General features: G+C 35.1%; 1 protein-coding gene across 1 annotated transcript; it reads right to left on the bottom strand.

Annotated features, from left to right (window-relative positions):
• Positions 1–1,328: 1,328 nt before the first annotated feature.
• Positions 1,329–25,245, bottom strand: LOC134282151 (uncharacterized). Its single transcript, XM_062764598.1, has 4 exons — positions 24,303–25,245; positions 20,513–20,725; positions 18,195–18,689; positions 1,329–1,485 (listed from the first exon to the last, which is right to left on the bottom strand). Exons 1-4 carry the CDS (start codon positions 25,132–25,134, stop codon positions 1,466–1,468), a joined length of 1,560 nt encoding a protein of 519 aa, XP_062620582.1. The 5' UTR covers positions 25,135–25,245; the 3' UTR covers positions 1,329–1,465.
• Positions 25,246–25,611: the final 366 nt, after the last annotated feature.

Raw genomic sequence — 25,611 nt, 5'->3', positions numbered from 1 at the left:
AATAGGCCAAAAAATGTATATATATATATATATACAGGAATCCATTTTTGTTTGTACTATCTTTCCTTTATTTAATCAAGTCATCATGGTATTTTCAGTTCATAAGTGATTTCTATTTGCATTTTCTATATATTTTTGTCACATGTATTTCTTTAGATATGATAGAGGAGACAAAAAAAGAAACGTACACGTCGACAATATTTAACCAATATGATTTTTTGATGGGAGCGGGTTTGTTATGATATATTGTACAAATGTAATTACCTTTTCCCAGAAACCCAGAGTCCTTTGTATATTTATCACGTGTTTTTTCTGAAGTTGGCACTTGCACTGCGTTTCCTCAGCTTTGATTTTGGAAAGATCACTTTCAGGAGAGAAAGATATATCTTTCTCATTACAAATAATGTTTTGGCATTTGAATCCTTTGTGGAAAATGTTTGTGCCAATAAATGTTTCTGTCAACTTTTTTATGGCATTTTGAATGGAGTGTCCGATTTCATTTGTTACCTCTTTATCTATAGCCAATGGTCTGATTCGCAACACTTGTAACTGAATATCGTCATTGCATATGCCAACAATAACTGTGTGTTCATTGTGATCAAACACTGCTGCTGTTTGATAAAGACATCGACTCCTTTCATGATCTTCATCTGTTGAAACTTTCCATCTTAGAAAACCCATGCAGTATGCTACCAGTCTGTAGAACACAAACAAGGCAAAAGAAGTGAATCGATAGCACAAAATGGAGGAGCTTTCCCATTTATCTTCACAAAAGTTGGCTTGAAACTGCTTTTTGTTCATACACGGGACATACCATGACATGTCGCCTTCTGATACAGCCCCAGAGGATTCCAAAGGTACAAGCATTTGAAGCTTCTCCATGTACGACATAATTTCACTTTTATGGGTCAAATATAAGGGTTCATCTTTCCACAGTGCGTCTACCACTTTGTCTTTAAGTTCTCCTGTTTTGTTAAAGGACTTCCACTCTTTGATTAATCTCGTTTTGCAGTCTTTGTTAATGTGACTTTTATCAGCAATAATCTTACTGAAAGCTTTAGCAAACCACTGAATGTCAAGTACTGCGTGTTCCCTCAATTTTTCATCTTGAAAATACAAAAGAATGCCATTGTCATGGAAACATTTCAGAAACCTAGACATTTCCTCATCACTTTCAATTTGGTATTCATGAGGAAGGGATGAGTTGAGCCTCCTGATTTCATTCAGGGATAAAACTTTCCACCCTCCTTCATATAATAACTGTTCCATTAAAGCCCATGAAGAAGGTATTTCAATTTTTGTATTGGTCTCTTCTGTAAATAGTTCAACAATGGACTTTTTCATTGATTCCAGCTTTGTCTTTGTTTCATCATTTAGTTCAACTAGACCCACAGCATAATCACGATCATTCAGAGACTCACTTAACCAATCTCTGTCCTCGTCTGGTACAGCATTCCAGAAATCTTCAAAGTACTTCTCTATTTCCTGAAGAAGCAAACAAAATTCATAGTCTAACAATACTACATCAGGCCTATGAGCTACAAAGCTTACTAAGTCTACTTGGCCTATGAATTCTAAACTACAATATTAACAGGAGGCCCATGGGCCACATCGCTCACCTTAGTAACTTGGGCGATGCAGTTCTTTACCAAATTCCCCCTCTTGCTATACCTATCATGCCCCACTACCCCTTCCCTTTTATGAGTTTAAAACTTCAGAATCTACTTTACCCAAGGATACTTCCACATGAGTTTCAGCTTTCCTGGCCCAGTGGATCTTGAGAAGAAGATTTTTAAAGATTTGTTCTATATATTTCTATGTAAAGCATGGATTCCCTATTGTGCCCCCGCCCTACCCCCTGGGGTCATAATTTTAACAATTTAATATCTACACAACCCATGGATGCTTCCACATAAGATTCAGCTTTCCTGGCCCAGTGGTTCTTAAAAAGAAGATTCTTAAAGATTTGTTCTATATATTTCTATGTAAAACTTGGATTCCCTATTGTGGCCCTGTCCAAACCCTGGGGGTCATGATTTTAACAATTTAATATCTACACTACCCAAGGATGCTTCCGGATAAGTTTGAGCTTTTGAGGCCCAGTAGTTCTTGAGAAGAAAATTTTTAAGGATTTGTTCTATATATTTCTATGTAAAACTTGGATTCCTTATTGTGGCCCCAACCTATCCACAGGGGTCATGATTTTAACAATTGAATATCTACACTACCATAGAATGCTTCCACATAAGTTTCAGCTTTCCTGGCCCAGTGGTTCTTGAGAAGAAGATTTTTTAGTGACCCAACCCCAATTTTGTCTTTTCTTGATTATCTCCCCTTGTAAGGTAACATGGCCCTTCATTTTAACAATTTAAACTCCCCTTCACCCAAGGATGCTTTGTACCAAGTTTGGTTAAAATTGGCCCATTGGTTCTTGAAAAGAAATCGAAAATGTGAAAATATTACAGACGGACGGACAGCTAGACGGACGTACGGACGAATGACGGACAAAATGTGATCAGAAAAGCTCAATTGAGCCTTAGGCTCAGGTGAGCTAAAAATGTATCTTCCATATTATGACTATTTACTAGCTCTAAAAAGTCCACATCGCTCAAAGGATCATAATATAATCAGACTAATAAACCTGAATCAACTTTTCCTGATAATGCCTCTTATTATTAATCTGACTAACATTGCCAGCTGCTCTGCAGAAGTAAACATGCATAGAATGAAAATTGCTCAATAACTTTGGCTTTATCATGCTTATTCTGACGATAGAAACTTTACAGAAACAAGAGGCCCATGGGCCTTATATGTCACCTGAGTGTCAAGTGGCAACCTTCCAACAATTGAATTTGGTGTGTATTTAAAACAAGAGGCCATGGAATACACAATTTTGAAAGAGGCAACAAATACATAAATTATAAACTTAGCATGGCACGATTGTACCCAAAATAGAACTTGATCTAGATAATCATCTGATAAATCTGTTACAGTATATTAAATTTCATCTCAGAACTTGATCTAGATAATCATCTGATAAATCTGTTACAGTATATTAAATTTCATCTCAGTATGTGCAACGGGTGCAAAGAAAATGAACAGAATCTGCAAATAATTGGAATTTTTTCAAACTCCAAGGGGCATAACTCTGTCAAAAATGGTGCGATTGTACCCAAAACAGAACTTGAGCTAGATATTAAAGTAATATATCTGTAAACCAAATTTGATATCAGTATGTGCAACGGTTGCAAAGAAAATGAGCAGAAACTTCAAATAATTGGAATTTTTCTAAGTCCAAGGGGCATAACTCTGTCAAAAATGGTGCAATCGTACCCCAAAAAAACCTGACCTAGATATTAATGTGATATATCTGTAAACAAAATTTGTTTTCAGTATGTGCAATGGTTGCAAGGAAATGAGTGGAAACTGCTTATAATTGAAATTTTTTTAAGTCCAAAGGGCATTACTCGGTCGAAAATAGTGCGATTGTACCCAAAACAGGACTTGACCTAGATATTCATTTGATATATCTGTACACCAAACTTCATGTCAGTATGTGCAACGGTTGCGAAGAAAATGAATGGAAACTATAAAGTGGACCGACAGATCGACCGACGGACCGATAGACAGCAGCAAAGCAATATTCCCTCCCTTCTTTGAAGGGGGACATAATAAATGATTCATTAATACCAAATTGCAGATATCAAAGCATTAATTTATTTTCAGACTATGTAATCTTCCAATCACCACCCCTGCTATACCTCTGTCCCAGGAGGAATTAATTAATTAACCATTACGCCCCCCCCCCTTTACACCAAATGGCAAAACCTCTGACACAGGGGCCATGAAATTCACAAATTTGGTTGAGGCATTATAACTTTGAAAGAACTAATGCATTTTCTTAATACATGTATATTCAATAGAGCCCCGCCTTAACACAAGAACGCCTTACCGTGGGGCCATGAAATTCACAATTTTTTTGAAGAGGCTTTCTTGCCCATCATAACTATGTGCTTAGCTTATTTAATACCCAGGAGCAGAGGAGGAGATCTTTAAAGAATAAATGCTTTTTTACAATACTGTATATATCAATAGAGCCCCACCCTAACACCAGAAACTCTGACCCTGGGGCCATAAAATTCACAATTGTGGAAAAGTCACTCCTACTCATCATAACTTACTAATACTTAGTAAGCTTATTTAATACCCAGGAGCAGAGGAGAAGATTTTCAAAGAACATTTTCACTATATAATCAATAGTGCCCCACCCTAACACCAGAACCCCTAACCCTGGGGACATAAAATTCCCAATTTTGGAAGAAGCACTCTTGCTCATCATAACTATGTACTTAGTTAGCTTGTTTAATCCCCAGGAACAGAGAAGAACATTTAATGCATTTTTCACTAGATTAATTATATGGCCCCACCCTAGCACTAAAACCTCTGATTCTGGGGCCATGAATTTCACAATTTTGGTAGAGGACTCAATGCTCATTACATTCATGCTAACAGTTTGCCTGTTTGACGTCCAGGAATAAAGAAGAAGATTTTTTAAGATTTCATTAATTTTATTGCTTTTGGCCCCACCCCCCAGGCCCCAGGGGGACAGGGACCATGAAATTCACATTTTTGTTCCCCTTTACACATAAATGCTTTAAACAAAATTTGGTTGAAATTGGTTCAGTGGTTTCAGAGAAGAAGCTGTAAATGTTCGAATGTGAACATACCATGGACGACAACAGATGAAAATGGATAGGAAAAGGTCACCTGAGTGACTCGGGTGACCTATAAATCAAACGCAGCATTGTTAAGAATGCAAAAAGTGTTGGGGCCTAATTTATAGAGTAATGTTTACTGTGATACTGTATCACACAAAGACTGTGAGTTTATGATTTTATATTGACAATCAATCATGTCTTTGTTGTTCATATGAAGAATTTGAACGACTTTTCCTATGAATTCATATATAAAACCCTGATTACTCATTGTGACCCCACTCTACCCTGGAGGACATCTTTTGTACAAACTTGAATTTACATTACCGAAGGATGCTTCCATATAAATTTTATATAAACAATAACAGCTCTGCTGTTCTCTAGAAGATTTTTTTTCTAATATTTTATCCTTCTCAAAACTTTGCTCACCCAATATGGCCCCACCCTTACCTCAGGGGTAATGATTTAAACAACTTGTATTTACATTACCTGTGGATGCTTTCAAATAACTATGGCTTTGTTGCCCTTGAGAACACCAAGCCCCACCAAAACCTCTTGTGGCATGATTTGAATAAACTTGAATCTACACTACCAGAGAATGGTTTCATATAACAAGAGGCCCAAAGGCCTTTAATTACTCTTCTGATAAATTGTACAATCTATCTTTTCTATTTGAAGCCTCTAACCCTTAGTATCCTAAGACCCAAGTAATGCATCAACTGACAAAGTTTGATGATTCTTAGTCAATTAGGACTGAAAATATTTTGAATAATAAAGCTATAAAAAACCATAAGTACATCACAGAGACCTATTTTAAGATTGAAGTTTTCTGAGGACTCAAGATGCATTAATAAACAAAGATTGAAGATTCTAAGCCAATTAGTTTTTGAGATATTTAAAAGTAGGTCACCGTGACCTACTTTTTTGTCTACATTCTTTGAAAACCCAAGATACATCAACTAACAAAGTTTGATGATTCTAAGCCAATAAGTCCTTGAGATATTCAAAAGTAGGTCACATGACCTACTTTTTGGTCGACATTCTCTAAAAACCAAAGATGCATCAACAAACAAAATGAAACCAGATACTTAAATAAAGCCATAAAATATAAAAAATTAGGTCACTGTGACCTTTTTTTTGGTCGTCACTCTCCGAAAACCTAAGACGCATCAACTCACGAAGTTTGATGATTTTAAGCCAATAAATACCTAAGATACTCAAATAGAGCCATAAAATGTCGAAAGTAGGTCACAGTGACCTACTTTTTGGACATTATTCTCCGAAAAACCAAGATGCATCAACTTACAAAGTTTGATGATTCTAAGCCAATTAGTACCGTAGATACTTTAATAAAGCCATAAAATGTCAAAAGTAGGTCACCGTGACATACCTTTTGTTCGACATTCTCCGAAAACCCAAGATGCATCAACTCGCAAAGTTTAATGATTCTCAGCCAATAAATATTTAACATACTTAAATAAAGCCATAAAATGTTGAAAGTAGATCATAGTGACCTACTTTTTGGACATCATTCTTTAACTCTTTTCCCCCTGTTGCCACCATTTGACGCACATGTGATTTTCAGTGTTTATTTAGCTGCCCCCTGAAGCCATTTTGACTGACTTGAAATGACTGACCATTACATTTAGAACATGCTAATTTAGTACCTAAACTTCATCATAGTGTCACATATTATATATCAATGTTTGGGGAATGGATTGAACTTTAATATTGTCATATATTTTTTTAAGAATAATTAATCTACAATTAACAATATAAAGGTGAAACCAGGTAAGATGAAATTTTCACAACTCAGGGGATGACAAATCCCATTGCCCGACGCCCGGGGCTAGTGAATTTTAGGGGTGGGCAAGTGAAATTTTATCAACCACTTGCCCATGGGCAAGTGACTTATCAAAAATAGAATTTATTTATAGGCCATAAATTTAAAGCTGGGCATAGGGGCTTTTATGATTTACTCAGCATTTGTCTTCCTCTTTTTTTGAAATATCTATAAATACAGATTTAGTTTATGGTAGGGCAAGCAAAAGTTCAGGTAGGGCACGTCAATTTTGATCATGTACTTGCCCTTGGACAAGTGCCTTAAAAATCTATTTGTCAGCCCCTGCAACTAATCTTCATATTATCCTCACTATGAGAGAAATTTTCTATAAAATATACTAGTAAATTTAACATATAATACCAAACCATTTAAAATGCTCATTATTTTTTTTTATTATAATTAATTAAGATAGTTTAATAATGATAGGTAATTATCTTAGTCTTGAGCCAAAAACCAAATTTCTAAATCATGTTCATGCAGACATGTTGTTTATAAATATTTTATATATTTAGTTGACCATTTCTTGCAAAAGTCTGTTGGGGGAAATAAATTAATATTTATCTAAATCAATGCCCTGATGAAAAAAATGCTGAAAGTAGAGTATTTAGTACTCATAAAACACATGGGAAATCTAAGGCCGCCATTGTTGTTATTGTTAAAAATTCTATGAAGTTTTTCCTTCTAGTTTTCATTGTAAAATTTATTTTCCTAAAATTCAACTTTAGAATTGATGTAAAACATTGTGAATGATAATACAACCAAAGGTTTGTTACATTAAATGCAATATTAAGGCTGAATTTTACCTGTGACAAGCTTGTAAACAGACTGGGAGCCATTGTTTTCACACAGGTAAATCTCACGTGAATTCAGAAGCTGTGACTTTACTAATTATAGTAACATTACCTTATATGTAATACACATGATTGGCTATTATTTAGAGCTGAATTTATTTAGAAACAGGGGAAATCACAGAGCTATTTAGGGTTGTTGTGTGTATGCGTCAAAAGTCGTCAACAGGGAAATGGGGCATAGCGTCAAATGGTGGCATCAGGGGGTAAATGATGTAATGCATTAGGGGGAAAAAGAGTTAAAAACCCAAAATGCATCAACTTACAAAGTTTGATGATTCTAAGCCAATGAGTACCGTAGATACATAAATAAAGCCTTAAAATGTCAAAAGTAGGTCACCGTGACCTACTTTTTGGTCGTCACTCTCCGAAAACCTAAGAGGCATCAACTCACAAAGATTGATGATTCTAAGCCAATTAATACCTAAGATACTAAAATATAGCCATAAAATGTCGAAAGTAGGTCACAGTGACTTTCTTTTTGGACATCATTCTCCTAAAACCCAAGATGCATCAACTAACAATGTTTGATGATTCTAAGCCAATAAGTACCGTAGATATTTAAATAAAGCCATAAAATGTCAAAAGTAGGTCACCATGACCTACTTTTTGTTCGTTACACTTCGAAAACCCAAGATGCATCAACTCACAAAGTTTGATGATTCTAAGCCAATAAATACCTAAGATACAAATATATAACCATAAAATGTTGAAACTTGGTCATCGTGACCTATATTTTGGTCGAAATTTTTCAAAGTCACAAGATGCATCTGCTGAACCAAGTTTGATGATCCTATGTCTGAAGGTAATCAAAATATGCCTTTTAAACAATTCAAAAACAAATGCCTGCAAAATTCAAAAAGTAGGTCACAGTGACCTACTTTTTCATAAATATGTTTTAAGGTCCCAAGGTGCATCAATTTTTAACATTTGATGATTCTAAACCTCTCTGTGTCTGAAATAATTGGATTAAATGTTTTAAAAAGAATTAGTCATCAAGTTCAAAAAGTAGGTCTCGGTGACCTACTTTAAAGCTGACGTTGTTCAAGGACCCAAGATGCATCAACTAACAAAGTTTGATGATCATAGGCCTTCAAGTGCCCGAAATATGCCTTCAAATCAATTTAAAATCAAATGCTTACAAAATTTAAAAAGTAGGTCACCGTGACCTACTTTTGAGTTAACATGATGTGAAGTCCTGAGATGCATCAACTTACAAGATTTGATAATCCTAATCCTAATAGTAAGCAAAATATAAACGTTTTTATTATTTGTAAATTTAAGTCAACTTTGAAGTGACCTTGACACCACACCCTTTGCCCTAGGGTCATGCCTTGAACAATTTTAAATCTTCAACATATCCTGATCCTTGTATGTAAGTTTGGTGAAAATCTGCCTGGTGGTTCTGGAGAAGAAGATTTTTTAGCAACCAATACTTTTGGTTTTGTTTTCCTGATTATCTCCCCTTGTTTAAGGGTCCCAACCCTTATTTTGGTATAAATGGTAGCCCTTGGGCCAAGGATACCCTGTGACAAATTTGGTACTGATTGGCCAAGGGGTTCTTGAGTTATGGCCCATATTCTAAAAAGTTAATGCACACCACACAAATGGCCATAGCATTAGCTCTTTGAGCCTCAGCTCAGAAGAGCTAATTATAACACAAATCATGGCTTTGTTGTTCTTGAGAAGAAGAGATTTTTCCTATGTCTTCCTTTGTTAAACTGTTAATTGATACCCTATTGTGGTCCCATGGTTACAACACACTTTGAAAATTACGGCATTCCTGTTCTCGAGAAGAAGATTTTTTCATACGTATTCTTATGTTAAACTGTTACATGGTTACAACACACTTTGAAAATTACGCACTTTATAAAACAAGAGGCCCATAGCCCTTATAGGTCACCTGAGACATGTAGCAGCTTTCAAATGATAGAATTTGCCCATGATTTAAGGACTAAATAAAGGTAGATGGTATGGCAATCACAGTTTTGAAAGAGGCTGGCACCATTGCTAATCATAACTATGAACTTAGCAATTGCTGAGTTTGGTTATTTAAAGGGGTGGGTGGTCGTGGCAATTTTTAGACTATTTCAATCTCCTTTAGAAGAAGAGCTCCATAAAAAAGATAAACAAAAATAATCTAATTTTAAAACTAAATTAAATATGTATGAAATTCTTCGTCTAATGATACTGTAGATCACTTAATTTTAGCGACACCTTTTTTTCGCGAGATAGTCATTGACTCTTTATTAGCGAGACAAAATTTTCACGAATTGTGGTCAATGTTCTATATAATCTTAAGGAATTCTATTATATGCGAGAATGAAATTTTCGCGAGCATACCGACTTGCGTAATTACGCGAAAATAAAGTTCTCGCGAATAAAAAGTGATTTACAGTAGTTGATAGCTAAAGATATCATATCTAAAAAATTAAGTTATATCTGGTGGTTAATTTGTTAATTCAGGACCAAGTCAACGCACTTTGAAAAAAAAATATCAAAAGTGCGTTAATATCAACCATATAAGCGCACTTTGAAAAAAATGTGTATGGCTTTGTCAATATTCTTGCAAATCCCAGGCACCCTACTTTTTGCAAAGATATAAATGATATACAGTGCATGCATTGAAAATTGGGGCTAACCTTTAGGGCGGTTTATCCTTCCCCAACTTTCAATTAATTTTTTTACCAATCCTTATGTATATAGGGAAAAAAGAGGGCTGAGAAACCTTCTTCAGTGAAACTTCTCCAAACCGGCCCCCTGAAAACCAGTTCTCCGTGAACATCGGTCAAATTTATAAGTCCCGGCATAATTCTTAACATTTCTTTACACATAAACTCTCAAAAAACCGGCCACCCCTGAAAACCAGACACTGGTCACTTTTCCAAGAACAAAAGTTAAGAAACAGGAAATTTCCCCTCATCATACCGGCCACTTTTTGATTGCAAGAAATTTAACTGTCATTGGCCAGAGGAATAATAATGACCGGCCGGAGGTGTGAAAAATAGCCTACCCACGAGAAGTCAGAGGTGTGAAAAATTGAATCTGGCCTCATAGGGTTTTCAATTGTTTAGCCGTCTTGAAGGGGTACTCATCCTGCCAGACTACGTAAATGGCCGGTCTAAGCTGTGTACATATGATTAACATCAATTAAACTTGAATTAATAAAATATCAAGCAACTAATAAATTTCAATCACAGAATGAATCAACAAATTATTGCATGCCATATTGCATCATCTTTTTAAATATACATAAGCGGCCTTAAAATTGGCACTGTTAAAGAATGCTAAGAAAAAAAATTGTTTACCAAAATATACATTTCATAATTAAAATAACAGAAGTTTTGCTCAGAAATGTTTTAATTATTTACTTTTAACTGAAGTACAAACAATTTTTTTTAATAACGTACTAAGCGATACACAGATACACATGCAGTATTCTGTATAGAGTTCAGTTAAGGTGGTTTCTTTCTTTGCATTTGGTTAATAAAGTAACTTTCCATGTTTTATTTTTTAATTTTTTTTTTTATAAAAATCAATATGTTGAATTTATCCTCACTAAGTATAATTTCCATTTTGTTATAGACCTTAAGAATACATTACGTGTCTGCCGATAATCAATAACATGTAGACTTATAATTATAACAGACACAAATTATATATTTTTGTTCAGTATGTTAGATTCTCGTGAAACTGGCCATCCCTCTGGTCCGGCCATTTTATTCAGTCCGGCAGCTGGCCGGTTTAGAGATGTTTCACTGTATACTCTTCTCCTTGTTCCCAATAAGAGTAAATCAATACATGTTCAGTAAAATGATTTTTGAAAGATATATAATTGCAACAAATTAATTCTATCCATTACTACAAGAGGCCCACGGGCCTTATAGGTCACCTGAGTATCCCATAACAACTTTCCAACAAATGAATTTGATTCGTGTTTTAAACCAGAGGTCATGAAATTCACAATTATGAGAGAGGTACCATTGCTTATCATCATTAAACACTTAGCAAGCTTACTCTGGTTACTTAATACCAGAGGTAGATCAGAGCAACAAAGAGAAATTGAATTTATATTATAACCAGTTCTGCATCCCATAGGAACCACTGACCCTAGGGCCACATATTTCAAAATTTTGGAAATTTTATCATGAATTTTATTTCATCATAACTTGATCATTATTATCAAAGTACAGATTTCAAAGCATTGATTTATATTCCGACTATGTAACACCCCCTCCCCCCTTCCAAATATGTCTGACCAAGGAGCCCGGAAATTAACCATTTTGGAAGACGCAGCTGTCTTCATCTTAAATATGTACTTACATATACATCATTGGCATAATCACCAAGAGCAAAGGAAAAGTTTTTAAAGAATTCATCCATTTTCATTATTTAAACATTAGAGCCCCACCCTAACACATGAAGCCCTGACCGAAGGGCTCTGAAATTCACAAATCTCAAAGAAGCAGCCTTCCTCCTCATAACTATGTACATAGTTCATTGGTTTAATATCCAGGTGCAGAAAAGATTTTCAAAGAAATAATTCATTTTCACTATACAATCTATATAACTCTGCCCTAGCACTAGAACCTCTGACCCTATGGCCATGAAATTCCTAATTTTTGGAAGATGCAGTCTTATTTAACATAACTATGCACTTGTTTAGTTTATTTAATGCCCATGAGCAGAGAATAAGAATTACAAAGAATTTATGCATTTTCACTATATAATCTATATAGCCCCACCCTAGCACTAGAACCCCTGACCCTGGGGCCATGAATTTTACAATTTTGTTAGAGGACTCAATGCTGACCACAATCATACCAACAGTATGACAGCTTGATGTCCATGAGGAAAAAAAAAGATTTTTAAAGATTGCACTAATTTTAATAGTTTTTGCCCCATCCTCCAAGTCCCAGGGGGACAGGGACCATGAAATTCATAATTTTTGTTCCCCTTCACCCATACATCTACTATAAGCCAAAATTGGTTGAAATTGGTTAAGTGGTTTCAGAGAAGAAGCTGAAAATGTTCAAATGTTAAGTTGTTAACGCACGAAGACGGACAAAAACGGATAGCAGTAAGTCACCTGAGTTAACTCAGATGACCTAAAAATCTAAGTCCAGAATTTTTGTTTTATTATAAACATTTTTTTCAGAGTCTGTTTCAAAGTGCGTTGATTTTGGTCCAATTTTAAAGTACTTTGAAAAATTTTCTCAAAGTGCCTTGCCACACCCACCCTATACCCAGCGGCATTTATTTGAACAAACTTGAAACTACACTACCAAAGAATGCTTTCATATAACTGTGACTAATGATGGCATTGCTGATCTTGAGAAGAAGATTTTTAAAGATTTTTCCTATGTATTCCTATCTTTAACTTTGATACCCTATGGTGGCCTCACCCTGTAACCCTCGGTGGTCTTGATTTAAAAACAAAAACCTTGAATATACACTACCTGATGATGTTTCCACTTGAGTTTCATCTTTCCTGGCCCAGTTCATTAGCGGAAGATTTTTCTTACGTATTCCTACCCCCCCCCCCCGTGTCATGCTTTGAACAAATTTGAATCTACATTACCAAAGGATGCTTTCGCTTGAGTTTCATCTTTCCAGGTTAATTTGTTCATGAATAGAAGATTTTTTAAAAAACTTCCTATGTACATGATGTACTGCAGTATTCTTACGTTAAAATTTGACCCCCTTTCCGGCCCAACCCTACCCCTGGGTGTCATGATTTGAACTAATTTGAATCTACACTACCTTATGATACTTCCATGAATTTAATCTGTCCTGGCCCTGTGGTTCTTGAGAAGAAAATCTTTAAAAGATGCCATATATTTTTCACAAATTCATGATTATCTCCCTTTTGAAGAGGGTGTGGCCCTTTATTTGAATAAACTTGATTTCCCTTTAGTTTATCTTAGAATACTTTGTGGCAAGTTTGGTTGATATTGGTCCAGCGGTTCTTAAAAATTTGAACAGTTTACTCTGACAAAGGCAAAACCAACGACAACAAAAAACAGATTTTGAACATGAAAAGCTCATGTGAGCCTTTGGCAGAGGTAAGCAAAACAAGAGGCCCATGGCCACATCGCTCACCTGAATAACTTTTGTGATGCAGTGCTTTACCAGATCTAGTATGGCCCCCTATCCCCCCACCCCATCTTGATTCTAATAATTTAAAATCTACACTACCCCAGGATGCTTCTACCCAAGTTTAAGCTTTTCTGGCCCACTGCTTTTCAAAAAGAAGATTTTTTCCAATATATTTCTACATAAAACTTGGATTCCCTATTGTGGCCCCGCCCTACCCCCGGGGATCATGATTTTAACAATTTAGGTTCTACACTACCTCAGGATGCTTCCAGATAAATTTCAGCTTTTCTGACTCAATGGTTCTTGACAAGAGGATTTTTAAAGTTTTTTCCTATATATTTCTATGGAAAACTTTGATACCCTATTGTGGCCCTGCCCTAACCCTGGGAGTCATGTTTTAACAGTTTAGAATCTACAAAACCCTAGGATGCTTCCACATTAGTTTTAATTTTTCTGACCCAATGGTTCTTCAGAATAAGTTTTTTCAAGATTTTCCTACACATTTCTATGTAAAACTTGGATTCCCCATTGTTGCCCCGCCCTACCCCTGGGGTCAAGATTTGAACAATTCAAATTCTACACTATCCCTGAATGCTTTGATCCATATAAGCTTTTCTGACTTAATGTTCTTGAGAAGAAGATTCTAAAAGATTTTTTTCTAAATATTTCTATGTAAAACTTAGATTCCCTATTGTGGCCCCACCCTACCCCCTGGGGTCATAATTTGATCAATTTAGATTCTACACTATCCCAGGATGCTTCCATATAAGTTTCAGCATTTCTGGCTTAGTGATTCTTGAGGAGAAGATTTTTCAAGTTTTTCATATTTATTTCTATGTAAAATTTTGATTCCCTATTGTGGTCCTGTTCGACCCCCGGGGGTCATGATTTGAACAATTTAGATTTGACATTACCCCAGCATGCTTCCACATAAATTTCAGCTTTCTTGGCCCACTGGTTCTTGAGAAGAGTTTTTAATGACCCTATCCTATTTTTGTCTTTTCTTGATTATCTCCCCTTTGAAAGGGCATGGCCCTTTATTTTAAAATTTAAACTCCCCATCACATAAGGATGTTTTGTACAAAGTTTGGTTCAAATTTTCCCAGTGGTTCTTGAGAAGAAGTCGAAAATGTGAAAAGTTTACAGACAGACAGACGGGCGACGACAGACAAAATGTGATCAGGTAAGCTCAATCGAGTCTTTGGCTTAGATGAGCAAAAGAGAGTCTTCTGCACATATTTACAACCGGGGAAAAAGATAAATTTAATTGTTATTCCCTTGATTTGTTAGCAATAACTTCATTCTTATAATCCATATTTACATTTCAGTTTAGATACTTACATCAGTAGATGTTTTTTCTGTGTGTGTGACAATAATAAATAATGGCGCCTTAGTGCCTCCAAAAGTCTTGATTGAGGTTATCCAAAACTTCAGGTAGTCTGAAAAAGAAATAGGGCATCGTAATAGGATAAAACAGACAAACATAATTGACGAGAACTAACAATTATATTGTACTTACAACAGTGAACGGGAACATGAGGAACAGGCCTTGTCTTTTTATAAAAATGCAAAAACGCTCAATAATTTTGCAATAACGCCCATTAGAGATTATACATTTATTGCATGATAGTGAGGGAAATATGAAGACTCATTCAGCCAAGAAAATCATATTTCCCGAGGGCTTCCCCCGAGGGGAATATGATATTTCTTGGCTGAATAAGTCTTCATGTTTCCCGAACATTCATGCAATGAATTGTTTATTATACCGAAACAAGCAAAACCTTTGAAATAAACATAAACTTTCAGATTCGGCACCGCTCTCAAATTCACTTTCATTGTTAACGTAAAGTTACTATAAAACCCTTTGGTCAACACATTGTCATCAGTTTTGTGACGTAAACCAGGCTATTGTGACGTCTACTACTCTCGGGAGTTTTCGTTCAACAAACGAGAACTATATTGCGAGAAAATTCACTAGGTGTTCCGAAGAGGTGGAATACGATGAAAAGCGTGCAGACCACGGGAAATATGAAGTTTTACGGCCCGGTCACGTGATAACCTAAAACCAATCAGATAACGCGTTGTGTAGAATATTTATAAAGAGGTATAATAAATATTATTATAACAGTAACTTGATCCGAAGGGTCGTCTCAAGTCGAGTTGACAGGCGCTGATCATCAGATCAAACGAGACGAGTTTGATCTGATGAGCCGCGCCTGTCAACTCGACTTGAGACGACCCTTTGGATCAAGTTACTGATATAATGATAAATTTATTATATACCCCCTTATAACTGGCTAAATATATTAAAATAAACATCCTAGAGATAAATTGAATAATATTAATCCATTCAACAATTATTAAGCATAATAACAAAGGACTTTTTAACACGCAAGAAAAATAACGTCATATTTCTGCGTACTACGTCATCAGTTCCAGAGAATGGTGATATGGATTCAGAAAACAACATGTTGGTGATCCGGAAAATCGGGTCACGACGTAACGTGATTTCATTAATCAACAGTAAAATTGAGTGATACACATCAGGTATATAATAAATATATATTATTATAACAGTAACTTGATCCGAAGGGTCGTATCACGTCGAGTTGACAGGCGCAGATCATCAGATCTAACAAGACGCATAAGTTTTCAGAATACCCTATACCCAAGGACAATTTGTGAAAAAAAAGTTAAATTGAATTTGTCAACTGGATCTTGAGAAAAAGCAAATAATGTGAAGTTAACAGTTAGAACAAGATGTGTTTGTGAAACACTGATGCCCCCATATGGCAACAAAGCGAAGGTTAAGCTTTCTCAAATGCAGATCAAATATGTTGGTACCTAAAGTAAGGCCTTCTTTACAAGAAATACAAATGTGAAATATAAAACACTAGCATCACCTATTCAAGGGTTATGACCATGGTTAACATTTTTAAAGTAGGACAAACTCTGGGGTCAAGGCAAAGGGTAAAGGTTGTTGTTTTCTAGAGAAAGGCCTTGTCTCACATATTACATATGGGAAGTATAAAAGCGCTGGCCCTCACCGTTCAAAAGTTATGACTAAGCTAGGTTAAAGTTTGTAAAAAGAAGGTCAAACTCCAAGGTCAAAGGTTCTTGATATCCAATGAAAGGTCTTGTCACATGGATTACACATTTGTAATATGAAAGCCCTAGCCATTACCGTTCAAAAGTTATGACCAAGGTTAAAGTTTTTCGTAAGTACAAAAATCTCCAAGGTCAAGGTCAAAAGGTCAAAATTGTTGATTTCAAATGAAACGTCTTGCCAATAAGAATTGATATTTTAAATATGAAATTCCTAGTATCTACCGTTTAAAAATTAGGGTCAAAGTAAAAGTTTGGATTTTTTACATAAAAGTGGGTAAAAATCAAAGGTCAAGGTCAAAGGGTCAAGGTACTTGGAATAAAATGAAAGGTCTTGTCACAAGGAATACATATGTGAAGTATGAAAGCCCTAGTCTTAACCCTTCAAAAATTATGGTAAAGGTTGTATTTTTATAGTAGATCAAACTCCAAGGTCAAAGGGTCAAGGTTCTTGGTATCCTATGAAGCGTCTTTTCACAAGGATTATATATTTAAAGTATGTTAGCCCTAGCACTTTCTGTTTAAAAGTTATAGCCAAAGTTAAAGTTTTTTCATAAGTACAAAAATCTCCAAGGTCAAGGTCAAAAGGTCAAGGTTGTTGGTATCAAATGAAAGGTCTTTCCACAAAAAATATATATGTCAAGTATTAATGTTCTGGTGTATACTGTTCAAAAGATATGGCCAAAGTAAATCTTCAAAATTTTTGCGTAAAAGTGGGTCAAACTAAAAAAATCAAGGTCAAAAGGTCAAATTTGGTGGTACCCCAAAAAGGTCTTGTCACAAGGAATACATATGTGAAGTATGAAAGCCCTTTTCCTAACCCTTCAAAAATTATGGTCAAGGTTGTTTTTTAAAGTAGGTCAAACTCCAAGGTCAAGGTCAAAGGGTCAAGGTTCTTAGTATCTTATGAAGTGTCTTTTCACAAAAATTATATATGTGAAGTATTTATGCCATAGCACTATTTATTCAAAAGTTATAGCCAAGGTTAAAGTTTTTTCATAAGTACAAAAATCTCCAAGGTCAAGGTCAAAAGGTCAAGGTTGGTATCAAATAAAAGGTCTTTCTACAAACAATACATATGTCAAGTATTAATATCCTGGTATATACTGTTCAAAAGATATGGTCAAAGTAAAAGTTCAAAATTTTTTGTGTAAAAGTGGGTCAAACTCCAAGGTCAAGGTCAAAAGGTCAAATTTGGTGGTATCCCAAAAAAGGTCTTGTCACAAGGAATATACATGTGAAATATGAATGTCATAGCTCCACTAAATCAAAAGTTATGGGGAAGGTTTAAGTTTTTGCGGACAAACAGACAAACAGAGAGACAGAGAGACAGACAGACAGACAGACGGACACGACAAAAACTATATGCCCCCGAAACTTCGTTTACGGGGGCATAAAAATAGATGCTCCCTGACTAAAGTGAACTAACCCGCCTCCCTTTGACCTTTCTATAATTTTTTTTTAAAAATTTTTTCATACATTTTTTTTGGCAACTTGAGTGCCATTTACTGCATAATTTTTTTTTCATCTTCATGTTTGTAAGCCACACAGACATAAATTTGACATCACAACATCATGTTTTACCTTTGTAAGTCCACACAGAGAAGATTGATCCTTCTTGATTATCTTTCTCTTTATCAACAACATCTTCGAACTTTTTAGTCATGTCCAACACAAGGATGAAGAAGGCCTTTGGTGTTACGTAAATTTGGTGACAGGCATAATACGCTAACTGACCAGCAAAATCAAGCATGCTGACAGTCGGTAAGTTCTCTTTTTCAGACAAGATTTTCTGAAAAATTTCATCCTTCACCATTTTTTGTGCTTCTGACGAAAGAACACTGGCCGTTACCTCTACTGAATTCTCTACTTTTTTGCGTTTAGTTGGTGGGCTAGACAACTCAACTTTCTCTTCTTCTCGGCTATAGATTTCCTCCCTCTCTTTATCAGAACTTTTCAGTCCCGAATTATCACTATTTTCATTTGGATTGGAAATGTCAACTTCGCCGCTAATTTTTGGCTTCAGGTCCGCGGCATTTATCCTGATAAAAGTCTTCAATGGTGAATCGTCATCAGCTACTGTTAATACATGTAAATAATTTAATCATCTTACATTCTAAGTACATGTACTCTAGAAATACTTAATAACATTACAATTTATCACAGATATTTTTTATATTCACCATCTTTTAATGCATATGATATTTTTTAAACAAGAGATGTTTGTAAAACACCTATGCCCCCTCCCCCAAATTGGAATTTTACCAAGTCCAAAAGGGCATCACTCTGTCAAAAATGGTGCTATCGTACCAAAAAAAAAACTTGACCTAGATATTTATCTGCTAAATCTGTATACCAAATTTCATTTCAGTATGTACAACCATTGTGAAGAAAATGAATGTAAACTGCAAATAATTGGAAATTTTCTAAGTCTAAGGGCCCGGCATCACTCTGACTAAAATTGCGCAATTGTACCCAAAACAGAACTTGGCTTAGATATTCATATAATAAATCTGTATACGAAATTTCATTTCAGTATGTACAATGGTTGCAAAGAAAATGAACGGAAACTGCAAATAGTTGGAATTTTTCTAGGTCCAAGGTGCATCACTCTGTCAAAAATGGTGCGATCATACCCAAAACAGAACTTGACCTAGATATTTATGTGATATACATGTACCAGTATATCAAATTTCATTTTAGTATGTGCAACGGTTGCGAATAAAATGAACAGAAACTAAGTGGACCAACAGACCAACAGACAGCAGCAAAGCCATATGCACTCCCTTCTTTGAAGGGGGGCATAATAAATATTATTATACTTCTGTTAAAATGTTTCCTATATAAAGTTCAGAGGGTAAAATAACTATTCTTCATAGTGTGAAAATTTCCCCGCATAGAAAGCTATACCCCGGGGTATAGTTTTTGCTACCCGCCCCTTGGTAAGTTTTCATGCAATTTTTGACGCCAATTTTAATTTTTCAGCGTTAAATCCATAGCCTGATGATGTCATAATGACTTCAGTAGCATTGTGACGTCATCAGGATTTCAGCTCATTCTTGCAGTATTATCTAACTACAAAGAAAATTCAAACCTAAGAAATTATAATATACATCAGTATAATAAAACACTTATCCACTGGTTGTGAGTGGGATAGCTCTTTTATCAAACCCTTGACAAGAAAAAAATGTCCCCTAAGCCCTCGGGGAATAGTTCCCTGTCGCGGGTTTGATAAAAGAGCTATCCCACTCACAACCATTGGATAAGTGTATATTGAATGTAGACTGGTACATATATATCATTATAACAGTAACTTGATCCGAAGAGTCGTATATCATTGAGTTGACAGGCGCAGATCATTAGATCAAACAAGACGAGAAATGTCAAGTTTGATCTGATGATCCGTGCCTGTCAATGAGACATGATACGACTCTTTGGATCAAGCTACTGTCATACACTGTAATGATAAAGAAGAAGTTACAGTTTGAACTTTATTGTGCCCTTAAAATTTAATGTTCTTAAAAAGCTATGAAATTGTCTTTAACAAGGGTTGAGTAGATGGATATGATAAATCATTAAAGAATATGACATGAAGGAGGACTTTCCTGGAAATATGACTGTTCACATCATTTATTTGGTATATTTCTAATTTTAATGAAGAAAAGCCTCCATAAAACCTATTTTTGTGCTTATTTTCCTTTAAAAAATAGTGTCTACCACCGTCGCACACTTCAATCTTTGCATATATTATGTATACTGAATTGAAAATTCACAAATCTCAAAATCTTTTTGGGCGACAGTGGCAGAGTATGTTTTCTTTAGGTCTTTGGCTCAGCTCAGAAGAGCTGAAATGTAAAATCTGTAAAAAATGTCTATATGTCCTGTGTATGTGTATCAGTTACCTTCTAAAATTCCGTCTTTAACAATAAAGACATATTGATGGACTTCCAGTCCCCTGGTGGACTCTGTAACTTCACCGATATTTTGACTGTGCCCTCTTAATCGCTTCAGTAGCGTTGTTTTTCCAGCCTCAGCACATCCAACAAGTATTCCTCTGGCATGGGTGACAGTTGTCTTCTCCTTTCTCAAGAACGTCTTTAACTCATCAACTTTATCTAAAACATCAAAGGTTGCCAATGGATAAAAAAGTCACAATCATGCTTCCTGGAGACATGATTTGAACAAACTTGATTCAACACTTCGTTCAGAGGGTTTGCTGTAAGTTTCAAATTTTTGGGCCCAGTGGTTCTGCAAAGATTTTCAAAAGATATCACCAAATTTGTCACTATTTCTGAATTATCTCTAAAAATAAGAGGCCCATGGGCCACATTGCTCACCAGAGCACTTTGGTTAATTCAGTATTTTATGAGTGATATCAACTTATCCCTAAGGGGAGGATGTATGATTTGAACTTGAATCTATACTAACTGAGTACTGGTAATTGTTACCATATTTCTTTGACAAAATAATGGCTTTAAAAGTTTGAGAAAAAAAAATCGTCCATTGTGGCCCCGTCCTACACCAGGGGGTCATGGCTTTGCTTTTCTTGAGAAGAAGATTTTTTAAGACAATTCCAATATGTTCCCATGTAAAACTTTGATCGTCCATTGTGGCCCTGCCCTAACCGGAGGGGGGAGGGGGGACTATCACAGCTAAATTCAGCCAGGTTTGTGAGAATATGTTTTTCTACGGCAAGAGAATGGGCGGGTCTTAGTACAATAGAGGGATGTGTGTGTCCGAGAAGACCTTATATGGCTATTTCATTATTATTTCGCACATAGACATTCTCCAATCCAATGACAGAAAGACAGTACATGCTGGTTTACTACGTTTACATTTTTTCACAGACACATGGTTTAGGTCAATTTACCTTTTATCCTTTTCTACATTTCAAACTTTTTTAATGGTCAACCAAGGCTATTTATACTTCATAATACGCATGGGTACTCAGCATTTACTGTTTTTAGGACAAAAAATGCACAATAAACTAAAATTGTATTCACTGATACTCGGGAATACCTGAAGACCTAGCGAATTGCTCACCAAATATGTTACAAAACTAAATCTAACTAATGCATATTTATCAATTATTTGTAACCGTATACATGTATAAATTTTAATGTGATCTCGGAAACTGTACATATGTAGATCCGTGTCTAATCTGTGACTCAAATGCATAAAAAAAAATTATCAGAAAGCAGTAAAATTCCAAGCATGTTCTCATAGTATTTTTGTGGTACTCACTCATTACGAATTTCATTTAGCTGATTGGTCAGTGTTTAGCATATGAATTTATTCTTAGGTCAGAAAATCTAATTCCGTCGATCTGTTTATATGGGAAAAGCCAGCTAGATTTTACAATTTTTTTTTACAAATAGCATGTGGTACAATTTTCTCCTTTTACCATTTTGTTTACATATAGGTAGATTTCAATAAAATACAGTGACCAGCCAAAGGAGAAAATTATACCTACCTATATTCTAAGGGCTTCAAAGAGTGGGGCGGGGTTAAAATGCAATGGATGTAAACATGAAACCCCTACCCCGATAAAAGATCTATATCTTTCAAATCACGGTTCTATTTTTGATAAAAATAGCATTTTACAATGGTACACAAATCAGTGATTTGTTACATGTATACAAAAACATTAATAAAATTTCTATATTTAATTTTTTGTCAATTTACAGAGGGTCACAAGTAACCTCATTCCTTGAATTTGATTGGGCAACCATAAAAAACATTTTTTAAAAAAAACCCAGAAAATTTGTGGACAGAAGAATGACAGATGAAAAGACAAACAGAGTGATTATTATAGGGCACCCGCAAATCCTTGCAGGGTCCTAATTAGGGCATATAGCCATTCATTTGAACAAAAATGATACACCTTCACCCAACGATGATTTGTGACAAGTTTGGTTAAAACTGGCCCAGTGGTTCTTGAGAAGAAGTCTAAAATGTGAAAATTTTACAGACAGACAGACGGACCACAGACAAAATATGATCAGAAAAGCTCAGGTGAGCTAATAACCTAATGAACCTTTGTTGCAAAGGAAAGAGCAAAGTATTTTTTCTTGCAAAATAATACAGCCCTAGAACATGTAGAACAAGAACATCTGATCATGGACATGATGTAATCTAGAATTTCAAAAATCTTGTAAAAAAAATCTTTTCTAATTGCAAATTTATACTCTATAATTGCCAGTGAGCATAGCATTTAAAGTTAATAGTACAGTCAATTCCCTATAAATTCAACATAGTCTCACTTCAACACTAGAATCCCTGACCCAATTGGGCCAATTTGAAACTTACAATTGACAATTTTAGAAGAAGTACTAGAGATTGCTCATCATTACTATACACTTAGTTTGTTGTAGTTAGTTTCCTTACTTTACAGGTTTGAGAAAAAAAAATTTCAAATAAATAAACATCTTCTCCCTTTAATCAATAGAACCCCCCCCCCTTCCTATAAAAACCCCTGACTCTGATGCAACAAAATTTCTCAATTTTTCACCTACATCATGTACATGTTGCTAATCTGATTTATCTACAGGAGAGAGGGACTTTTAAACAAATTATACAATGATACACTATGATCATTAGAACCCCATCTTTAGACTCTGTGGGTGGGGGATATCCATGGAATTCACAATTTCTTGAAAACTTCTACTTGATGATGTATGTCAACATTGGTTGAAATTTGTTCAGCAGTTTATTAGAAGAAGCTGTAAACATTTAAATGTTAATATACAACTAATGACGCTGGACAAAAACCACATAACAAATAGCAAAAGGTCAGTGGTTTAACTCATAAAACTTAAAGATTCCTACGCTTTTAGCATTGTTTTTTCTTCTTTGATGAGATTTTTGCAAGTATAAAATAAAAGGAAATTGGCATTAAATGAACGATTAAATGAACTTTTTAAAGTGCGTGAAAATGCAGCCCAAAACTTTTAATTCTTAACCATGTTAACCATATTATTGTTTCATAACCTATATACTTTATATACTACATGTAAGTACATATTAAAATGATATTATAAGTATTATATAGGTATTAGATTATATGTTATAACCATACATTATTCTATTTTTAAATTCCAATGGCATATTAATTTTCAAGTGATTTACATTCTCAAATAGATAAGAAAAACAGTTCTTTATTTTGGAGTTATCTCTCTTTGCCCACCCCACCATATCTATAGTTGGAAGTGTTCTGCTTTCAATCGACAAACCCTTTCTATGTACCGGGGGGTACAGAGTAATTGTTTATATGCCTCAGCAATACAAACCTGATTAAGTTTAAAACAGGAGATTATTTAATTCCATATAATGTTTTTAAAGTTTCCGAAAACTTTACATTTATCAATAATATGATTCAATTTTTTTTTCTCTGGACATGCTGAAAACCCTGCCTTGCAAAATGTATCGCTTAAACTACAATTTATACTTAAAATAATAATAAGATAATTTATGTCTATCTTAGAAATATTTTTTGTTACTTTGTGTAACAAATTATAATTAAAAACACATGTAACATGTATAATGTTAATACATTTATTATTTTTAATGTTTGGTATTTACACAAACGAGTATTTTTAAAATAGTATATAAAGATTTAATATTAAAGTTATTTATCTGTACATACAGAATATTATTAGATAAAACACACAATCATATAAGAGTGTAACTCACCAGTCAGATCGTCCCCTTCATTGATAAGTCTGTAAATGTTTACTGTGTTGCTGTACAATGATCCAACCCAGAGAAGCCGTGTATCACAATCATAACTCAGGCCACATGGTGTGTCTATCCCGTGTTGTTTGGTCTCTATCTGTGTCAGAAAGAGACCATCCTGGTCAATGATATGTACTGTGCCGGTGTATTCATCACACACCAGGATGTGTGACAGCGCGTCAGTACAGATTCCACGTGGCATTAGTCCTGATCCCGATGGAGGACCTCTGTAGGAAAAGCGATGTCTTCCTCTACTGTCTGTCACCACTACAGCATTACCGTAATAGTCAGACACAATAACATCTCCATTGCGGTTCTCTGTGATGTATCTAGGATCACTATACAGTTCCTGACCTGTGTTGTCGTGCTGTATGGTCTGTATGTGTTCTCCTGTGTCAGTGTAACGGTTTACCTGGCCTGTATCTGTATCAGTATTAAACATCCCGACCAGCAGGTCTCCAGTGGAGGGGGAGCTGTAGACACACACTGGTGACCATGGTGATGTGTATGGTATCACTGTGGTCTTTACTTTGTGATCTGTAGACAGTTTAATGATGTTATTGTCACTGTCTATATAAATCACAGCACTATCTCGAGTCACAGTATGTACTCCAACACCATATGCAATTAAACCTGTCACTTTATCTAGAATGTGTCCTTTCGTGTTAGTTAAGATGAGATTACCTTCATCATCACAGATCCAGACCCGGTCCGTAGACACGTGGGTAATGTGACGACACCGACTAACACCAGACACATTAACAGATTTCTGTAACACCAATTTATACATCACTGACACCAGACTTCTATTTCTTTTTCCTGTGACTTTATAATCCTGTGTTGATTTCAGTCAGGGAGATCTCTCTGTAAATTACAACACTGTTCTAGAATTATCTACATCAAGAACAGGACTCTCTTTATTATTTACTCTTGTATCATTGTCTGATTCAATGTTCTGGTTTTAAAAAAACTTTAAAATTAAATAGAATTAAAACACATATAAACATATTATATAATATTACAGTAAAACTCGGTTATAACGAAGTCACAGAGACCAATAAAATTACTTCACTATATCTGTATAAGGAATTCATTAAATTCAAAAAGCTAGGAATCCAAGATAACTTCATTATATCTGTGAATTCACTATATCCCTGTGTTCATACTAAACAAGTTTTGCTGTATGTATAATTTTTTTTGTAAATACCTTTACATTGGGAACTGAGTCCTTTTGATGTCTCAATAAATAGCCGCCTCCAAGTGTTCA

This window comes from Saccostrea cucullata, unplaced genomic scaffold, assembly GCF_032062105.1.
Source record: "Saccostrea cucullata isolate Sc308-1 unplaced genomic scaffold, CSIRO_AGI_Scuc_v1 ctg5460, whole genome shotgun sequence".
NCBI classification, from domain to species: domain Eukaryota; kingdom Metazoa; phylum Mollusca; class Bivalvia; order Ostreida; family Ostreidae; genus Saccostrea; species Saccostrea cuccullata.
The sequence above is the reverse complement of the archived record's forward strand: the minus strand, read 5'-3'. Positions and strand labels throughout refer to the sequence as shown.